This window comes from Tinamus guttatus, unplaced genomic scaffold, assembly GCF_059628265.1.
Source record: "Tinamus guttatus ecotype Peru unplaced genomic scaffold, ASM5962826v1 Tinamus_guttatus_pri_ptg000307l, whole genome shotgun sequence".
NCBI lineage: Eukaryota > Metazoa > Chordata > Aves > Tinamiformes > Tinamidae > Tinamus > Tinamus guttatus.
The window spans coordinates 5,630,350-5,646,598 of NW_028288841.1; the positions used below are offsets into that span (position 1 = coordinate 5,630,350).

Sequence of the window (16,249 nt, forward strand, 5' to 3'; positions counted from 1 at the left end):
TTCACTGCTCCCTCCCCCAGCACCAACTTGAAAATATGAAATGGATTTTAAAATTCAGAGAATGAAAAGGTAATGTACGAGTGAATATGTTAACTTTTTTCCAATGGAAACTGAAGACTGATTCATGTTCCTCTTTCTTCCCTTTTTGCCTCATTTAAACAGCTGGTACTGAGATATAAGTCAAGCCTCATCTTCAACATATTTGTGGTATATATGTATGTAAACAATATAGTCAATGTGCTCTTTCAATAGATATTTTTTTTCCTTAGTCTCACTGTGTCCGTTTGTCTGGGTACTACTGTCTATTCCCAATTTGCATGTGGCTTTCCAAAAGTCTGGCATGTGAATGCATGGTTGAAAAAATGTATATACCAGCAACGACCACTGCATGTGATTCAATCTGATGATGTTTAATTAGGTTAATGTGTTTTAATGAAAAAAAAAAAAAAAAAGATCTCACGTAACAATTTTCTTTTGCCAGGAAAACAGGGTCTGTAACATTCAGAAATTTCTTGGTGTGAGATGGTTTTTTTCTTCTATGTCAGCATTGACAAGGATCCTTCTTTATTGTTGTTGTGTTATTGTTTGCGTTACAGTTATACTCTATGCCAGCAAAAGAAGTCTCTGTTAACATTCTTAACTTAGATAATGGAACCAAAGTGGTTTTTTTTCATTGCTTTTTTAGTCTCAGTATGTTTTGCCACTAAACAACTACGCACTTTGAGTTAAATTTCTTATTGCTGTAGCTTGAGCTACACATAACAATTAAAGGTGCTATAAAGCTCGTCAAGCACAACCCATTATTTTGAATAGATATTTAAATGAGCAAGACTAGTTAAAGTGGTTATTAGTACTCATACAAGAAATTAATAGGGAAAACGAATCATTTAACTTATTCACAAATATATACCACAGAGTATATATAGCCTAAAATTAGAAATGCCTATTACTACATACATTGTCTTTATTGTAGAGTTTGCAGTCGATAAAATAACAAATCTCTTTTCTCTTTGGGCATGACCATAAAAAGAATCAAATCAATGGGAATCTTTTCATTGCTTTTATTATGATTTGGGTGGGGAATTATTTCTTAGAATAATATAAGCATTTTGGGCCTGATTCTTAACTGAGACGATTATCCCAATTCCTCTTATTTTTTTTCCCAATTCCTCTGTATTTCTGTAGTGTTCAGGAGCTCACAAAGTTATTTCAAAGGGACGAGTGAAATCAAAAGGTAGAAATATTGTTCTTATGGCCATAGTAAAGCAAAGTACACTCAGCATTTCACAGTAGAATAAAAGTAATGTTGCTTTTCTAGCAAACCCAGCAAGCCGTTTTACACACCCCCTTCTTCAATACACTGTGCATAATGTTTTGTACAAAGTTTAAACAAACCCTGCCAAATTTATGCGACAATTTCATAAAGTAGCCAAATATCTGTGGGGAACAGACTGGCACTATTAAATGCTTGGCGACCATGAGATAAATATTATTTTAACTCAGGGATCGAGAAATTACTGGGCAGTGCATTAGCCCACCGTGATATCCCGCCTCTTTGCACTGCACTGTTAAAGTGAATGGGAATAAGGCACTTGAAATTTATATCAGTGCAGAGCATATGCGACAAACACCAAACATTCACAAACCCAAAGCCACCATTTATATGTCTATCACTGCTTTGTGTTCTCCACCTAATCAAAGTATTGCAAATGTTCATATAGCACAATTTGGGAAAGAACAAATGGAGCCTCATGGTCTTCCTCACAATGGGAATGTTGCCTGCCTTAAAACTACCAATTCAGTGAGGCAGCAGAGAGAAGTGCTAGTGGATTATGCTGTAATTTGGACAGGCTGACAGTGATTGCACAAGACCTGAGCACCAGCAATAGAATCAAAAAAAAAAGTCTAGATGGATTCTCTTAGCCTCTGTGCTTGTACAAGGGTACAAGCACAATAAGGGAGGGGACCTACACTATTGCAAGCATAAAGCCAGCCAATGGTTACTGCAGATTTCCTATAGCATGTTATCTACATTTCTTCAGGCCAGATGGTGACATAGATTTTTTAGGCCAAAATCTCCCACTAATGATGGAGAAGCTTCTAGTATAAGACAAACACGGTTTCTACTCTAGAGGGACATTTATATTCATTTCCTATTAAAACTTAAGTGTACCAGCACCTGCCTTAGACAGGATCATATGTAATGGGAGAAATAATGTTGTCATCCTGCCTATAGAGATGCCACACAGAGATGCAGAGAGTAGCATGCCTGGTGTTTTGATTAGCCAGTGCTGCTCTTCCTAATCGGAGTGTCAATATTCTGTCTTTTTTTTTTTTTTTTTTTTTCTCTTTTTGTCAGAAGGAGGAACGTGTGAAGTTATAGCAGCACACAGATGCTGTAATAAGAATCGAATTGAGGAAAGATCACAAACAGTAAAATGCTCCTGTCTACCCGGGAAAGTGGCTGGGACTACAAGAAACAGACCTTCCTGTGTTGATGGCAAGTAGCTCCTCCCATATATGTGTCTCTGTATGTGTGCAATCTGGTAAATATCCCGAAGTCTACACATTATACATGGGAATTTTGTTTGTGTTCTGTTTAATGAAACAGGATAGCTATATGCATACCCCTATGTTACTTTCCCTGCTATTTCAGTGCATGATTCTACACACATGGGTCATGCCACTGCCACATCTTGCAGCAGAGAGACACACTAGGGCTTAGAAGTGCTTAGGTAAATGTAAATCATTTAAGGAGATCTGGAGCAAGTGTAGCTAATCCCTTCGGTTACCCTTCTCAAACAAAACGCTCAGCATCACATAGTCAGAAAGCACTTTTGTGCTCCGCCTTTGTCATATAGAATATTTTATAGCTGCTCCTATAAATATCTAGTGCCAATGGTTTTCCTACCATGCAATCTGAAGACCTGTTCAGCCTTGCTGGTGTTCGTGTCAGCTGGGATCGAGGTGGACACCCTGCTGTGTCCTTCCAGTGGCTCAACTTCGAGGGGTGGCAGCATAGCTGCAGATTTCAGGAGCACCCAGCTTTTGCTCTTTGGGTGTATACTTTGACATCCAGCTTCCACCTAAATTTGGGTGAAAGGGTGCAGTACAAGCAAACGTTGGAAAAAAATGTTTTTTTTCCAGTTAACTTCCTCAATCACATTCTGCAAAAGCACTAGGCAAGGTAGCAGGGTCTGCTCCAGTTTTGACTCAAGCTTAGACAGGAGAACCTGTGGATATTGGTGACTAGAGGACCTTGTAGATAAGGTTCCAAGGATTTCACATTGAACATTAAATAGATGGGAGTTTGGGGAAGCCTTGGTCTGATGAGAATCTAACTTCTCCCAGTTGTTTGCTGGTTGCCTGTAGGTCTGGTTTATATATTTATAAATCTGATTTATATTTATATATCTGTTGCCTATAGATCTGGTTTATATATTTAAGAAATAAAATGTTTTATAGTCTCTAAAATACCTTAAAATTTTTAAAATTTAGGGCAGTAATTTAGCTTGTTACACTGAAAATGCCTTTTAGCCTCTAGACTCATGTCTAAAAATGCACAGTGAATGCACCTGCAAATAATTACACTTTAATTCGCATTCTTCATTCTATTTATTGCTTAATTATTCTGATTAAAAGAGGAGCCTTTTTCTGTTAAGCACACACATAAAACCATAGGTGAGACCTGCAGCTGTTCTTAACCAAAGCTCAGGTGCGCATGCCTTGAAGAATCTGGCGTTCTTCAGTAGGTCATGAAAAACACAGAGCCACTAGACAGAGCAGAGGGATACCATTAACTCAGATCTCATAATACTGCTCAGAGAACAGGAGCTCAAAGAATGCTGTGTTAAGAAAAAAAGTCGGGTGCAGCTGTGGACAGGAGCTTAATTGCTCTGTCAGGATTACAACAAAAAGAAACGTTATGATCTGGAATTTTGAAAGGAGCAAGGATAAAACAATGGCGAATATGAAAGTCCAAAGCTAGTCCCATTGAAGTCACCGGTAAGACTCCCAGTGACTTCAAAGCCAGCAAGCCAGAACAAAGGGACGTCTTCTCCTTTCAAGTTTAGCTGTTGTAGTCAGACCATTGCTTCTTTTGAGGATGGCTGGTGAAAGATTCAAAAGCCCAATAGGCCACTTGTAAAAATTAATAGAAGGGGCATTTTTCTTGGCCTATGTTTCATTCCCCATGCTTTGCTTTGGAAATTTTCACCTATTTAGTGTCTCTGACCTTGTTAAGGCAAAACTCCCCAAAATTCCAATGTCTGGGGGGTCCCACTGACATCAGGAAGGGTTTAATTCACATAAGGGTTTGGGAATTGCTATTTCTTTTGTAGATGAGGACATTTCAAAAGATCATATAAAACGTTTTTCCTTCTTTGCCTACCCTACTGAAATGTTTAAGAGTTTTTTAATCTCATACTGAGCGTTCTTTAAAAGAGTATACCATGGATGTTCGTGTACAGCAGTACATTCATAGCTAAAAGATCCACCCAGCTTTTGAGAGGTGACAAGGACCTCAGGAGTCCTTGTTGGGTATTTTTACTCCCAGCTATGGTTGATAATTGCCTCAAGCCATCTCACCTGATGGCTCTTTAGCTGTATGTAAAAAAAGAAGCTGAACTTCAGTCTTGCCTTATTTATCCCAGTGGCCAAACTCTGATATAATGGGATCAGAACCAAGCTTTTGTTGGGTCTCAGTCCAATTGCATCAGAAAGCACTTCATCAAGGTTGGTGCTTTGACAGCTTGAGTTGCTGTTGCAGAGGAGGGATTGCATTCTCCTCCACACCTAGCAGCCCTGGCTCCAGGACAAAACTGCTCTGTAGGTGGGACTGTGTGGAGAGCTTACTTTTGTTTAACAGAGAATAGAGTAAGGATTATCTTAACCTTTTTTAGTAAGTATTTGGGGTATAGGGGTGATAAATGGTTCTTCTATCATCTAGTCCTGCAATCTCCTTGTGGGTAACACACCACTGTAGTACATAAGACACGTATATGCAGACCCTCTTCTGAATGAGCTGAAATTCAAGTTAAATATAGGGTTTTTTGCACTGTGCAGGGTAGGAAGTTGCCATACATTCCTAAGGCTCACTTCCTGCCAAGTCCAACAAAAACTCTTTTCTTTGAGGCTTCATCTTAAAAAGTCTAGTGAGGCCAGACTGGCAGCCTCTGAAGTTATAAATTATTCCTTGCCACTCATTCTGCAGACATGGTCCTAAAACCTGCCTCCATCACCAATGAATTATGTAGTAGCCACAGCAAGAACGAAACTAAAGCCAAATCTTATCATGAAACAGAGAAGAGAGTCCTTTGGCTCCTCTGTTGCACGTTTGCTTTCATGATTCCCTTCACTACTTCAAGGTCCCTTTCTTTTTGAAAAAATATTTTGACTGCTCCCCTTCTCTCTGTACAATTTATCTTGGGTGTCACTTGGCTGTAGCTCATTCCATGGGCATTAGTCTGTTGAGCTCTCTGTCATGTCTCTTGTTGTTCTCTCCATTTGCCCACATTCCTCTCCACAGCAAGTCCAAAATGGGTTTGTTTGTTTAGCCTGTGTTGCAGCAACCTGAGAGCATCCCTTCTTCTGGAAAAGCAGCACTGGGCATATCCAGAAGCTCCCATGTCCTCTGCCTCCAGACCGCATAGGATCTTCTGAATTCACATCTTCCCTCTTCCCTATGTTGACAAGCAGCTTGTCTTTCTCAAGTTAGGGCACCAAGACATTGGCACAAATGCCTGGAGCACGTCCCCTTACCACCCGCCACAAAGTGATATGGGGGCCAAGTGAACCCATGGGGTTGCTAAGCAGATATTAACAGAAAAAAAAAAAACTCTAGTAATATTCTCCGAGCTCTAATACTTCATAAGCTATAGACATTAAATAACACTAACAGCTATTTGTAATTTTCATACTGTCATTATTTTGCTGTGAATAATGTGCCTGGTACTCTTGTTACAAGGGTGCTGACCCATTCTCTACAGTCAGTAGCTGGTTATGTCTCTGTATCCTTCAAGGCCTTTGAATAATGCATAATTTGTTCATCTCTATGGAAGTTTCCTTCCGTGAGGGTTAATGATTCTCTCAGATACACTTTGCTGTTGTGGTTGAATTTTTGTTCCTTTCTATTCAATCTTCTGCTAGTCTTTTTACATTTTTCCAGAAGCATTTTCCATATATGCTGTGTAAGTGAACATGGTGTTATTGTATCACAAAAAGGCGTGTGTGCAGGGGCTGTGTTTGGCTATTGACAGCGGATGAAAAGGGACTTTCTGACAGGAATTTACAACTTCGCAAATGCGCTGATAAATTAGTGTTTTAACATTGGCTAAATGAAGGTATTATTAAAAGAACAGTATTATTAAAACTGTTCCCAGTTTCTTTGCACTATCTCTCCCCCTGAATTCTTCCCATAAGAAAAGTCTCTGCAGAGGGATAAGACCATTCAGTTCCCTGATATTTGCAGGACAGGATTTGAACAATTAGCTCTCAATCAGTAGTGTTGTTGCTCTCCTGTGGCCTGTTCTTGCCCTGTTTTATACCAGCTGAAAGACAAATCACTTGATGATGCAGAACTATAAAATGAAATGAATCCATTATAGCCCATTCTCACAGACTGTCTTTGGATCACATCAAGCTTCAAGTCATTCCATAATCTATGAATCATCCACATGCATGTGCACACTTCAGATGCCATTTGGTTTGAGGATTATCCATCACTAGCCCCTGAGTTTACACCAGGCTTTGACAGCAGAGCACTAGCACACTGAACGCAAGCCAGGAAGACTCTTGTGAGTGCCCTGGCTCTCAACGTCCTGATCTTAATGTCGCATTCTTGCTCTCCCTGGGCACTGTGCCCCTGCAATACCTAATGGTGCAGAATATCCCCTACCGTGCGGTTGGACCCCCTGTTGGCATCGGTCCCTGTGCTGTCCCCGCTCGCCCCAGCACAAGGCTCTCCTGAATGCCTGTGACCTCCAGGCTCTGCTGAGCCAACCCAGAGACTCCTCTTGACTTTGGGTCAGGTCCTTGGTAAAGACTTTGTTAGATATCATCCTGTATCTATCAGCGCTTAGATCAAACGAAAATGGCTCACAGACACAAAGCCATTAGTTTTCTATTTATCTAATGTGTACTTTAGGCGGTATCACTAGAAAGCTTTTTTTCCCATCACTGTCTGAAAATACTTTCAATCAATTCTTATTTCTTGAAAAAACAGGGGGAAAAAAATGTTTTTTAAAATCCAAGGAGTCAGCTGCTCATCCCTCTAGCTGTGCTTCGGCCTAGATAAGAAGAGATCGCAGGGTCCCGTGTTATTAATGCACTGTCTGTATGAATAACGAGCAGGCTGGGTGAATTATTTCACACTCCCGGGAAAATCTATAGCCTGTCCTTCCACTGCACCACTGGAACCAAGCAGGAAACTTGTGTTTTTCTGATTTGGTGAATTCAGATAACTTAATTTGTAAAGAGTGGAAAAATGTATCCTGTTCCCAACTGATACCCATTTAGCAAGCTCAGAAAATTCACACCATATCATGTGCACTTGATAAAAAAAATTAAGGGGGGAGAAGGCTCACTGTGTACTGGAATATTTTAAGGCCGTGTGTTTGCCCAGAGAAACTCTTCTTGAAATGCCCTTGCAACCACTCTGAGATTGCAGTGGAGGGCAGGTATGTGCTAGACCCAAGGCAACCTGTTGAGAGCAGTTTCACCCTGAGCATCCCTTGCATAGACACCCATGCACTTATCCTATAGATGTATATGTGGACACACTTACCTGTGCTCCTGCAACCCCCGCTTTTTAAGAGCAATTCCATAGAAGAACCAACTAATCCAGTGCTGGCAAGGGGCAGAGGACTTAAACCCCAGCAATTCTTCCTGTGGGAAATTGTGGGGAATTACACTTTTTTTTTTTTTTTTTTTTTTTTTTTTTTTTTTTTTTTTTTTTTTGAGGAAAAGACAAACCCAAGCCCCAGCACTGTCTCCATGTGCGGTCTTTTTTCCACCCTCCAGCTGCTAGGCTTCAGCACCGGCACGGAGGGAAGGGAGCCCTCAAAGCCGGGCACGATACCCAAGCAGCAGAGCTCCGCTGGAATTAGAGAACTGCAGGCCCACGTAGCAGTGTGAAGACATGGAGGAACGTATAATTATTTCACCTCCATACAGAGGAAAATAACCTTTCTCTGCAATCCTTGTCATAAGCCAGCTAGAGGCTAAATGGGAAAACAGTGGGAGTTTTCTCCCCTTATAGGTAGCATTAAGTGTTAATCACAGCCCTGCAAAGTGCTTCGCAAGGGGTGTTGAAGGCAGGCAGGTGTGGGGAAGGAGGGCTCCAGCCACACCAATGTGCCAGGCTCTGCGGGGAATAGCAGCACAAGCAGGGTGGGAAAAAGAGCCCAAATTAGAGAAAACACACCTACAGGGTCAAAGCCACACAAAAGACCGTTCCTCCAATTTCATGTAGCATCAAGATGGATCCTGCTGCCTCGTCAAGCCTAGAGAATGATGGAGAGAAGTGTTTTCTTTTGCATCTTTTTTATCTTTTGAATATGTACATCTACCTGGGCCAGCCTGAAGTAGAAGTCCCCAGGAACATATCTGCAAATTTACAGATGGCAGATTTTGTTTCAGCAATGCAGAGGGAGGCTTCTCAGACCCAGCAATCATCCAGCAATGCTGAGGGAGAGATTTCCAAATGTGAGGAACTAGATGCAAAAAAAGCCCATCGAAGAAGAGATCAAAGGCCTGGGGTTAGCAGCAGCATATCAGAGCCCCAAAGCCTTGCTCTGGGACGAGGGGTAACTCCGAGTTCGATATTGCTCCCTAGGAGGGATTTGTGGCAAGACCTTTGATGTTCTAGCATCCAGGGTGAATTTTATTCTATGTATGAATCCAAGCCCACAGCTGACGTGCAGCAGCAGCAGGGCAGCTAGAGAAAAAGAGCTTTATTACCATTTACTAAATCCATGCAAAACAGGGTGTGGGGTAGCTCCTAACAACAGATTTAACCCTTCTCACCAGCCCCTAAACAGATTTTGAGTTTCCTGCACCTGGGGCTATCTTTCCAGAGCACCAAGGCAGACAACTGCTGCTCATATGCAGGAGCATCCAGAGGTTTCTCTAGAATCTGTAAGAAAACACACAGTCAGGGTATTACAGAGCATTAAGCCTTTTATTTCTCACAGCTGCCTTTTGTCTGTAAGCAAGGAGCTAGTGCGGTGCAGGATGAGGACTGAAGCACAAAAGAAGTGGGTGATTAAGTCAAAATGTAAGACGCCACTCCAGCATGCCCTCTCTTTCGGTGAAGAGACAAGAAAGTGAAGTTATCAAGCACCTCAATGTCGAGGAGACCACACATCCATGTTTGCGAGAAGAGAGCGCTTTGTTAATTCTTCTCATTGATGCACCGAGCTTGGGTGAGATTCACTAACTCTGAGGTTGTCTGAGTGTGGAGCTGCAAGAATTCAGCTGGCAGCTGCTGCTTGAGGCAGACAAGCCAACACGGTCTAAGTGATTTCAGAGAATTGATTACCCATAAAATCGATGGCATACACATCCCGTTCATCCCTTGCCAATGCAGCGGGGTAGCCCCGGGCGGTCTGCGCTGACCTTGCCTTGCATTTAGAAGCCAGGTGCGTTGCAAGTAAGGGATTTATTTCAAGTCTCGTGCTGTGTCTATGTGCTATCCAGCACACAATCCACAGATTTTGAAACCTCTCCATGCCTACAAATCAGAAAGAGGTTTGCTCATCCAGTGTCTCAAATTAAGCATTATTCTGCCTTGGAAGCCAAGTGTTACTCTAGACCATTCAGTGCAGTAACTGCTCAAGGTTAAAGAAGCACAAGTGCTGCTGTAGTATGGCAAAATTCGATAATATTTAGAAAGTGCTGCCTCTCCCATTTGGGTCTGACAGGTGAAAGGCAAAAGAGTGCAAATGAGACGGGGGCTTTGGATCCAAGCAGTCTGCCCTGCATCGTTAACAAAGAAAAGCCGTTCTGCAGGCAGATAGATTGTTTTTAATATGTGTCCTCGTGTAATCATTCCCTCTTGATTACTACTCCTAGGCAGTAAGTGTACATCGGAGTTTTCAAGATGCATGTACCTGGTCACTACACTTTGTTGTTGTTGGTTTTTTTGTTTTGTTTTTATCTTGCCAGTGTGGTCAGAACTCAGTAACCAGTGAACTATCAGCACAAATCATTGCTCACAGAGGAAACTGAGAAGCAAATGACACTGTCCTATCTGACAACAATGACAAATCTCCCATTAACTCAAATGGGAATAGAATACAAATCTCTGTATTGGTTTTATTATTACAAAATGCCCTCTCCTTTTTTCTTCACACCCTTCTCTGAAATACCATCAAATGTGCCTGTATGTAATACAGTTATGCAAATACAAAATGAACTCTATATCCTTTGGACATTTCCTTTCCTCCTCTTGAAAATTGCCAAGTGGATGAACACAGTCTAAAACAAGCACTCCTATATTAAATAAAATAAAAAGAAGGCTCATTAGAATAATGAAAATGCATTTCACATTAGCGAGATCATTATGCAGAGATACAGCTACCTGTTGCTTGGAGTAGACCCAGGGAAAGGAGAGTGTCTGCTGCTTTGAACCAAAACAGAAGTGTTAAAGGAGGAAAAAAAAAAAAAAAAATCTCTGAGGTTTTTGACAGGTTGTGTTTCCTAAGGGATTCCGCTTGGTAGAAGAGTCCTGGCTTTGTTGTTGCCTGGCTGCTGTTCATTCCTCTTGCTTGGCTGTAGATTGTGATGGATTCGGTCCATTCTGGCGGGGAGCTCAATGCATCTCTGCCTGCTGTGCCGGGGCCCTTTCTGGGAGGGATGTGCTGCCCTGGCCCGGTGAATTAACACCAGGACCCGGGTGCTCGGAGGAATAAGGACTTCTATTGAGAGAAAACACTTGTAGTGCCTCAGGCCAGCAAAGGAGAGGGTGGGGGAATATGAATCTGCCAGCGTGAGACAGGCTGCAAAAGCCGTGGAGAATTAAATAGCTGTACACTATCAATAACTAGGGGTTAGATACTAGAAGAAAAGTCCTACTCATTAGAGGAGGGTTGGCAACATCTTCCCAGCAGGAATACTGGATAGTTTTGCAGACGTACACAGTCTTTTGCCCTACAAGTGAAATCAGAGGAATAGGTATTGTTTGACAAAATAGCTACTCACCGTGCTGGTGAGCAACGGATGTGCCACAGCTGGGTAAAAGTCAGGAAAAAGAGCTGTAGAGAAAAATCATAAGAACTCATCTTTGTTTTAGAGGGGGAATCAACTGCATATATATACGTTTTTGTCTTTAATATAATAAGAACTGATTCATTCTGGCAAAAACAAGCCTTGTAAGAAATCCATGAGTTAGTTTTCAGGCAGCTGTGCTTTGGGCCAGCTAAATGGTGCAGTTCAGGGGAGTCTATGGTCTTTAAAGTGCAATTTAAAAACCCAAGATCTTGTTTTGTCATCATTCTAGTTTAGCAATAGAAAGGGTGAGAGGAGCAAAATTGCCAAGCAGATGGCATCCTGTCTGTCCTGGTTTTGAATCTTTAATTACAATTTGACTTAATTTTATACAGAAATATCTTATTGTTCAGTCAGCGAACACTGATCTCTCTTTTTTGATCTATATACTTGCTCTAGCATTCTGATAATTCGGTCTTAACAGTGAATGAGATGATTAATTTGCCATTGTAAGTATTGACTTAGAGTTTTTTTAATCTATTCAATCTGTCAGAGCTGGCAGTTCTGTACCTCCCTGTATGAGCAGTAACGAGGGAGTATTGCTGTATCCATTTTTCCTAATCCTCTGAAACGTTGCTTAGAAGTTGTGGGTGCCCATTGAAAAAAAAAAAAAAAAAAAAATGCGCTTCCACACATGCATTAGTTAAATTAACAGGCTTGCTACTTGCCTTGTGTTCTTCAAGTGATGACTGGTGCTCATAAATAGGGACCCTATCAAAATGTATTAATTCAAGTTTGCAAAGTTCCCCAAGGATTTTGCTCATCAGCACAAGACAGGATAAAAACTATTCAGAAATGATCCATGCTTACAATGACCATATTCTAAACTCATTGCAGGTACTCAGGATTGCTAAATAAAATGAATGTGGGGAGGTTTTTAAAATAGTAAAATTGAAAAGCAATTACATACCACCCAAATCTGTGTTATACTGTTGCTTAGCAATGAACACATTTTGAAATCCGATACATTGCCTTAATAAAGGGAATACATTGTCAAACTACATTGGAAGCTTCCACTCTGAATGTAGTGCTCCTTATGTGAAGGCATTTAATGAAAACCAACAGCGAGCGTGCCCTGTATTGAATCAGTGCATGATTGATCAGTGAACTCATTATTTATGATAAGCATAACCATATTCTTCATGCATTTTGCATATTCAGTTTCCTTGCCGAAGCACAGGAGCTGCATTAACTCCTTGCATGGCAGCAGCAAACCTTATGTCACCAGCAGTGATGGGCTGCAAGATGCAGACCCTCAGAAGGCCCTGTGCCAGCTCAGCTCCTATTAAAATTAATGGGGACTGGGCATCTATTCCCTTTAGGCAGCTTTTAAAATACCAGCCAAAATGTAGTTATAAGTATTAACCTTTAGGAAGTTAGCATTGGCAGCCTCCCGCTGCTGCCTATGAGGTTCCAAAATCAGTAGCTATTAGCAGGGGCAAACAAACCTCGGAGGCAGCCTCCAGTTTGGGATTGCACAACTTCATGGACCTGGTCCTTAGAGTGCTGCTGGCATCTGGGATCCCCCTGGACTGTTTCAGCAGGTCCTGGGCAGCTGAAGGAGCCCTCAGGAGCCAGGCAGGAATTGCTGTTCCTCCAAGGAAGCCAGCTCCGTAAAGCGCAGAGCCACCTGCAATGGAAACACCATGATATTGCAGCCTAGTTATAAAAATGAAAAATACGGACTATGGAAAAAATGAGCTCTTTTATGTATTAAATTCTCTAAGAAATTTCTGACCTGCTGAGTTAACCTTTACTCTGTTTTTTTTTTTTTTTTTTTTTCCCCCTCCCTTCTTTATCTATATTTATAAAAAACTAACAGTTTAGAAAAAAAGGAAGGGGGGGATTATTATTATTTATTTTTAGATTAGTATTAATCATCTACCCTATCTGAGACATCAGCAATAGCAATTTGTGCTTTTAAACACCTTCAGGTCTTAGCTCTACTCCATACAGATGGTAAGTAAGGAAGTAACATTACAAGAAGAAATTTGTTGTGGTTCAGCCCAGCTAATAAACTCCCAGCAGCATATGCCTGAAAAGTTACCACAGTGGCTGAAGAGTAAATTGTGCCTTTTAATTTCTTTTTTTTTTTTTTTCCTCTCACAGTAATTCTAAATAACTAAATTGCAATCAACACACTCTAAGCAGATTGTTCATGGCCGGAAAATATATTCCTAAATCAAACAAATTGCTAACTGTGAAGCATTTGCAGGGCTTTGCTTTATGTAGGATGAGATAAGAAGCAAATATAACAGAGAGAGATCAACAGCATATTCTTAGTGAAAACCCTATAAAAACCTACTGGATGATGAGGACCTGTTGCACTTCATCATTGTCATTCTGTGGATGCCAGCTCTGGTTTTGGGGCCATCATAAGTGATTTTTAGGATTGTTATCCTGTGGATCTTCATTTTTTTTAACCTGTCTCATCGCAAATACGGCCAGCAGTCATGGACATGAAGGAAAATGTGTGGCCAGGATCATTAGCGGTGCAAAAGCAGCAGGACCAGCCAGAGTCCTTTCTGCCACTGCTGAGTCAGCAGGATTTAGGCAGAATTACGAGCACAGCTTCCTGCAGCATCCGTGTGCTCAGGAGGAAGCTCAGGAGCTTGTTCTGCAAGCTTCTTCTGAAATATTAGGTGTTTCTAAATGTGGCTTTCTCTAGAATACAAATCAGATGTACTTTTACAATATAGCTTGGCTCTGGCTACCTTCACATGTAGCTTCTTGGTGTATGACAATTCATCAAAGAGCGCAGATGCTGGCTGCTTCCCACAACATTTTCAGCTAAGACGAGGGTTGCTGGCACTTCCTTGTAATTATTATCAGAGATTATTTTTTTTTGTTTGTTTGGTATTTTCTTTTGGTTGTCAAGAATACAACAGAGAAGCTAAGTAGATTAAAAAGAAATAGCCCATACAATGTTTTGCTCTCTATTGCTGCATCCATTACTGAATCCATGAAGGATGAGCTAAAAATATATAGAGCGGCTGGGGCAGTAGAGACCAGTTCAGGGAGAGGGTCTTGTGTTACAGCCATTTCGGGGGATAATTCTCAATAGAAGAGCTTCTGATGGGCTGTTTTTCAGTCCAGTCCAAAATATTCTTCCTTCCAGTTTAATCTCTCTTTGGTGTCAAAATAAATGAAAATGTTTCATTATGATTAATGGTGTGCTGGTTACACAACGAATGCTGGTAGGGATACAGCACATCAAGAAAGAAGGTATTTTTCAGGAAAAAGCATCGTATTTTGTTTTGACTCTCTGCTGACATGCTGAATTTTTGAAAAAAGAAAAAAAAGAAAAAGAAAAAGAAAAAGAAAAAGAAGACAAAAAGAAAAAGAAAAAAGGTGATGAAATTCAGCCAGCTCCATGTGTGCATGGAGACATGCACATAGAGCTGCTCGATGAGTCCCACTCTGGATGGCGATGCCTTCCAGGGAAAGGCTGACTTGCTGGCTGCATCGCAGGGTGCGCGTTATCTGCACCGCTGTTGCCCTCCAAAAGGATTGTTTCCACAGGGACAGGATGGCAAGAGCATCCCAAGGGCCATCAAGGCCACCTGGGGTGTACGGGGTCTTGTAGTAATCCAAAATATGACCTCACCCCAACGCTAATCACCTCAGACCTTCACTTAAATCGTGCTAGAACACATTAAATGTTAAGTCTCTGCTGCCTTGCTTCACCCAGGACCTCAACTAACATGTACAAAGCAACTATAGCACAGCATAGTTACTTTCATTACCATTTCACACTTCAGTTTTGCCCTCTAGATTAAGGGCTTTTTTTTTTTTTTTTTTCTCCCTTTGGACTGTTGTGTATATATGTGAGCTGTTTAAAATGTGCTTGTGATTTTGATTTGCTGAGGGCTCTGTGAGTTTGAGGTAGCTTAGCTAATATTTTGACAAAGTTCAAGCTCTGTGTTGTAAAAGTCAGTGTTGCTTTTTTTCACTAGTACAGTGAATAATCCAAAAATTAATTTTTTTTTATTTGTTTGTTTAAAAATAGTTGTTTGTCATTGTAATTTTAATGAAAGGGGCAGTCAAGGTACTAAGACTTGCTCGAATAGATTGTTATCCAGTGTAATGTATTGATCAGGTCAGGCAGTAAATTAACAGGAGCAGCACACCATTAAATTTTGAACTTAATTGCCTTCTTCTCTTAATTTCTATTGGATATAATCAATAAGTGCCAGAGGAAAGTTAAAAGACTTATTTAGCAAGCCTCTATTTCCTGCAGCATAATGGAAAACTACTGTTTCATCCTCTAGTTGATGCAAATAATTTGCAGCTCAAATGTGGCCACTTAAGCATTTTATCAAAGACTCACTTTCAGTTCTGTCTTGATTAATCTTTTTCCCTGCCAAAAAGAAGTGTGATTTAGTGGTGCAATCTATTTTGGCTTAGCTTTGGTCTTTGTACTTGCACAAGAGTTGCAGCAATGTTTTCCCCTTCAGGATCTCACCAGTTTGTGCTCTTGTTTCCACCCATTCACACATGGAGTTTCTTTGGGGTGATATGCTCAGGACAGTATATTTTATTACTATTTTTTTTTCCCAATGAAGCCCAATGTTACAGTCAGTCAATGGAGGGGGCACAGGGCTTAGAAATGAAGACCCTAGACTTGTTCTTGACTTCTGGCCTTCAGTTTTCTACTACCTTCTTTGGACAAGTCATGCAGCTCTTCCAAAATTTTCTCTGCCTGCAAAACACACAGCATAATTGCCTTCTCTAAGATCAAGTTGATGTGTTAGATGGCACTTCTAGCACTCCACCTTCTTGCTGATGAGATACCTTGTTCTCACCTCCAGCCAACATCTGTAGCTCTTAGTTTCTCATGTACTCCTGTGCATTACTAATCTAAAATACTTTTTTTAACCTGCTGTAGAATTTTAAATGAAAATCAAGTTCCTCATAAACCGATATATCACTGCTTTTATTATTTCTACATATCTTTGAACACTCATTACCTGTAGTCTTTTCC

At 40.9% G+C, this 16,249-nt stretch overlaps 1 protein-coding gene across 1 annotated transcript in view; it reads left to right on the forward strand.

The window, feature by feature from the left end:
- The window catches only part of TAFA1 (TAFA chemokine like family member 1), a 192,265-nt gene that overhangs the window by 151,063 nt on the left and 24,953 nt on the right, over positions 1-16,249 (forward strand). Inside the window, exon 3 of the mRNA XM_088528312.1 lies at positions 2,360-2,500. Coding sequence (XP_088384438.1) covers positions 2,360-2,500 — 141 coding nt within the window. The remainder of the gene's footprint in view (positions 1-2,359; positions 2,501-16,249) is intronic.